At 62.8% G+C, this 4,612-nt stretch overlaps 1 protein-coding gene across 1 annotated transcript; it reads left to right on the top strand.

Annotated features, from left to right (window-relative positions):
* Positions 1-873: 873 nt before the first annotated feature.
* CACFD1 (calcium channel flower domain containing 1) lies at positions 874-4,606 on the top strand. Its single transcript, XM_004714530.2, has 4 exons — positions 874-1,022; positions 1,671-1,796; positions 3,463-3,570; positions 3,880-4,606. Exons 1-4 carry the CDS (start codon positions 874-876, stop codon positions 3,968-3,970), a joined length of 474 nt encoding a protein of 157 aa, XP_004714587.1. The 3' UTR covers positions 3,971-4,606.
* Positions 4,607-4,612: the final 6 nt, after the last annotated feature.

Genomic DNA, 4,612 nt, shown 5'->3' with positions numbered 1-4,612 from the left:
GAGGAGCTGGTGGCCGGAGACCATCACACAAGTGCGGTACGACCACCATGTACAGGAGCACGGCGCCCAGGCACTCAGTGCTGGCTGGCAGACAGTCCGGTACCTCTGTAGCCCTGACCGGTGCCAGGTCAGCTGGCCTCCTGGGAGACAGAGCCAGGGACACGTGGACATGCCAGGTTGCTCTCTGTGATGACGGAGGCTCCTTCACTGGATCCCTCCGCTGGTGCCTGAGTCGGGATAAGGTTACTCTGGAGAACTGCTGCGCGTCCCAGGTGGCATGGCTGCCTGGGGCTCAGGTGCACAGGGTCACTGCTGCACATTTAATGCCCTGGTGGTGGCTGACCGTGCCCCTGGGGCCTCGGCGTCTGGTTCTGCCACTCGCTCCACGCAGAGCAGGCCCGGCTCCATGAGCTTCCAGTTCTGGCTTGCTTCTGCCCTGGGGCTTCATGGGGTATCCAGGCCTGGGTGTCGCCCCTTTAGGGGTCTCCTACACCCCACCCCCATATGAGACCCCTCCCCACCCATAGGGCTCCTCCCTACCTTGGTTGGGGGTGGGTGGCCGCCTGTGGCAACCTTCTTTGTAGGGGGATGGGGAAGAAGGCTGAGGCCAGGTACCTAGCTGGAGTCCGAGCCGGACAGTGCTTTGGCCTTCCTTGGTGCACGCTGCTGTCCCTAGAGGGACCTTGTCCCCATCAGAATCCCAGCCAAGGGTCTCTGCTGTGGCTCATCTGTTGGAGGGGCACCGACCCTCTGCCCAGAGGTCTGGGCGGAGCCATCACTTCACGTTCTCTTCTGGTCCAGCGGGACCTGGGGCAGGCGGCTGTCCCCAGAAGTGGGGGTGGGGGGATGTTGTGAGGGGCAGGTCAAGAAGACATGGGGATTCTCCTCCTGGGCCTCCCCGGGGGCCAGCCCTACCTGCTCACACCCTCTCATCTTGCTTGCCTTCCAGCCTGCGCCATCTCCGGCCTCTTCAACTGCGTCACCATCCACCCTCTCAACATCGCGGCAGGGGTGTGGATGATGTGAGTAGCCGGGGTCTGGGGTGGGCCCTTACTCCCCGTAGAGTCAGGGCTAGGAAGCCCCGGGGCCACTCTCCAGGGGGTCTGATGTCTCCTCCAGGTAGGCCTTACCAAAGGTGCCCAAGGCCACCATGTGGACAGGGCCCATCAGACTGCGAGGGCCTACTGGAGGGAGGAGCCTTCTGGGTTCAAGGTCTGCAGTGGACAAACATCAGGGACAGGGCCCTCAGTGAGTGGCCAGCAGGTGACTTACTGGGGTGGGCCCCTAGCCACAGGCAGCCAGGGCAGGCCCGCCCACCCACTGGAAGGCAGGGTAGATCTGGAGGTCAGAAATGTGGGTGTGGCACTTGGGCTCTGACTGGAGGTGCTAAGGAGAGATGGCCTCTGCCCCTGAGGTCGGGGTGACCCCAACGTGCCTCATGCCAAGCCCTGCCTTCTCCTCTTCCCCACTCTTTGTGTGAGCCCCACCTTTCCCCACAAGGACCCCAGGCTTTGGTGCCATGCTGAGTTCTAGGAGGATTTCATCTTGATACCTACCCTTCAGGCCCCAGGGACGTGTGTGGAGGGGGGCAGTGGGGAGGAGCACTAGTCAGCTCGCTGCACGGGCTTGGGCCGTCTGTGCTCCATCACCCTCGTAATCCCGTCCCCCAGCATGAACGCCTTCATCCTGCTGCTGTGTGAGGCTCCCTTCTGCTGCCAGTTCGTCGAGTTTGCAAACCTGGTGTCAGAGAAGGTGGACCGGCTGCGCTCCTGGCAGAAAGCGGCCTTCTACTGCGGGTGAGGGGCTGCCTGGGGGAGGGTGGGTGGTGCAGGGACAAGCCGGCCTTCAGGCAGTGAAGCCGGGCACGGTTAGCAGACTGGGTGAGCGCCCTGAGGTGGTTCTGTGAATGCCCTGGAGAGTGACCCCTGTTCTGAGCCTGAAGTACACGTTTCCCTCACATTCACGTCCCCAAGGGCCTTCACCCCTGGGTCACCAGGACAGAGTCAGGGACAGGAGCTTCCAGAGCGGGGCTGCACCCAGCAGCAAGACTCTTTGTGACAGAGGTCTTCAGAGAGGAGGAGAGCCCCCAGGGTCCCTGCTCTGTACAGAGGCCCAACAGTGCTGGCAGGAGGAGCCTGGGTGCCCCACCATGCTAAGATGTCACCCAGTGGGGCAGCTTGGAAGCGCAGGGCAGCCACGCTGTCAAGAACCGTCCCCATCAGTATTTAAGCTTGAGTGACGCCGCTCTGGTGAACTGTGGGGCCGCTAACCTCGAGGCTGGTGGTTCAAACTCACTGGCTGCCCCAAGGGAGAAAGCAGAGGCTGTTTGCACCCATGTAGACTGGCCGCATTGGACACCTTCTCTAGCTCTCCGTGGAGCCGTGGTCGTGCAGCGGCACGTGCGGCCGATGCATGCAGGGTGGCAGGTGGAAATCAGTAGCCCCGCTGCAGGAGAAAGATGGGGCCTTCTACTCCCATAGAGTTACGGTTTTGGAGCCCCACGCGGGCTGTTCTGCCCTGCCCTCTAGCGTTGCTGTGGGTCAGTGAGTGGGGCACCCACTGCCACCAGAACCAGACAGATGTGGCTTGGGCTATTCCTGGAACCTTGCGACAATGAGACCCAGTGTCGTATGCATTTTACTTTGGGGTGGCTTCTTTGTTGAGACATGGCTGGAGCCCTGGTGGTGTTGTGGTCCCACTTTGGGCTGTGATGGGCAAGGTCAGCAGTTCAAAACCCCCATTCGCTCCTCAGGAGGAAGACGAGGCTCTCTACTCCCATTAGAGTCAGTCTAAGAACCCCACCAGGACAGCGCTCCCCTGTCCTGTAGGGTCTCTGAGTCGGCATCCCTCAGTGGCAGTGAGTGAGTGATGGCACCGTGGTTATCCCTGGGCTGCTACCAGCAAAGCCAGCAGTTCAACACCACCAGCCGCCCTGCGGGGGAAAGACTAGCCTTTCTATTTCTGTAAAGGGTTACAGCCTTGGAAATGCACCAGGGCAGTTCTGCTGTGTGAGTCGGCATCGACTCGGTGGTGAACTTGGGTTTTGGAGTGACTGTCTGCATAAAACCAGCCCCAGCCTGTTGCTGCTGGTTCAGACTCTCACCTGCGGGGCAGAGCAGGACTGCCCACAGACGCCAGGGCTGGGAATGTCTATGGAGCACTTGGCCTCCTCGTTCTCCTACGGAGCCGCTGCTGGTTCAAACCACCGACTGCTTAATCACAGCGCCACCAGAGCTGCTAACAAGAGATGTGGGTCCTTCGGTGCATCTGAGGGAAGGGTTAGAACCGATGACCTCTCCACGTGGTCTGGCCCCGGAGTCCAGAAAGCCGCACGACCACCGTCACAGCCTCCCTCTGGGTGGGGTCTCCTGGCCAGAGAGGACCGTGCACAGGCTAGCAGATGGGCAGGGGCTCCGGGCGGCCAGGGCTGGGAGTGGACCCTGGGCCTGCATCTCTCCCCAGGATGGCCATTGTCCCCATTGTCATCAGCCTGACGCTGACCACTCTGCTGGGGAACGCCATCGCCTTTGCCACCGGAGTGCTGTACGGACTCTCTGCTCTGGGCAAAAAGTGAGTCTGCCTCCGCTCTCGGGGTGGGGCTGGGGGGCTGAGAGGGTTTTCTGCCCCTGCCTCGGCTCTCTGTGGGGCTGGGGGGCTGAGAGGGGCGCTGTCCTGCCGCCATGGAGGCAGATGCTAAGGGTGCCATGAGGGAAGCAGGGGCTTCCAGGGTAGCCAGCGTCGCCCCATCACAGCCTGCAGCGAGCTCGCTCCCAGAGGCGCCCCTAGGCCTCCAGAGCCCGACACCTCCCCACCTGCACTGGGGGCCAGCATCAGGGCAGGTGTGGGCAGCCTGCCTGCTGACCCCTTCTCGGTCCCCAGGGGCGATGCCATCTCCTACGCCAGGATCCAGCAGCAGAGGCAGCAGGCGGATGAGGAGCAGCTCACTGGGACCCTGGAGGGGGAGCTGTGACACGCACCACGTGGTGCCTGCCTGGCGCTGACACCAGGCTCGGTGTCCCACACCGGACTCCTCCTCCCCCAGTGTCCCTGACTGGGCAGCCAGCAGACATGGGGGCAGTGAGGGGCTGGGCCCCACAGTGGAAACCCCCTCCAACCCTCTCCCCAGCTGGCCTGAAGGGAGCATGCAGTGCCCTCCAGTGGGGCAGCCCAGCTGGGGACCTGCTGCTGGCCTAGGGAGCACCACGGTGGCCGGCCCACACCTCCCGGAGCCAGCCGCCAGCTCACCAGGCAGATCAGGCTGGTAACCCTGGTAACCTCTGTTCATCTGTCGAGGGAGCAGACAGAGGTGGCCGGGCTTCCCCTGGGAGTCCCTTTCCCCACTGCCCTGCTGTCCATCGGGGTGACATACGGTTCTCCCACGGTTTGCCTTGCCCCACCAGGAGCAGCCTGGGACGTCCCTGGACTTGGGGGCCCAGTCTGCCTGCTCCCTGCACCGCCTTTGCCTCAGGCCTAGGGTTCTGCAGGGCAAGAGCAGGTTCTCCTGTCTGAGGGATGGCCATGCCCCCACCAGGCCTCAGTCGAGGCCATTGACCGACTCAGGTTACCCCACAAGGTGCTCCTGCTACAGAACCAGGTGGACATCGCGCTCCCC

Source organism: Echinops telfairi, unplaced genomic scaffold (assembly GCF_000313985.2).
Source record: "Echinops telfairi isolate 266 unplaced genomic scaffold, ASM31398v2 ScPeMD7_25;HRSCAF=90, whole genome shotgun sequence".
Taxonomy (NCBI): domain Eukaryota; kingdom Metazoa; phylum Chordata; class Mammalia; order Afrosoricida; family Tenrecidae; genus Echinops; species Echinops telfairi.
The sequence above is the reverse complement of the archived record's forward strand: the minus strand, read 5'-3'. Positions and strand labels throughout refer to the sequence as shown.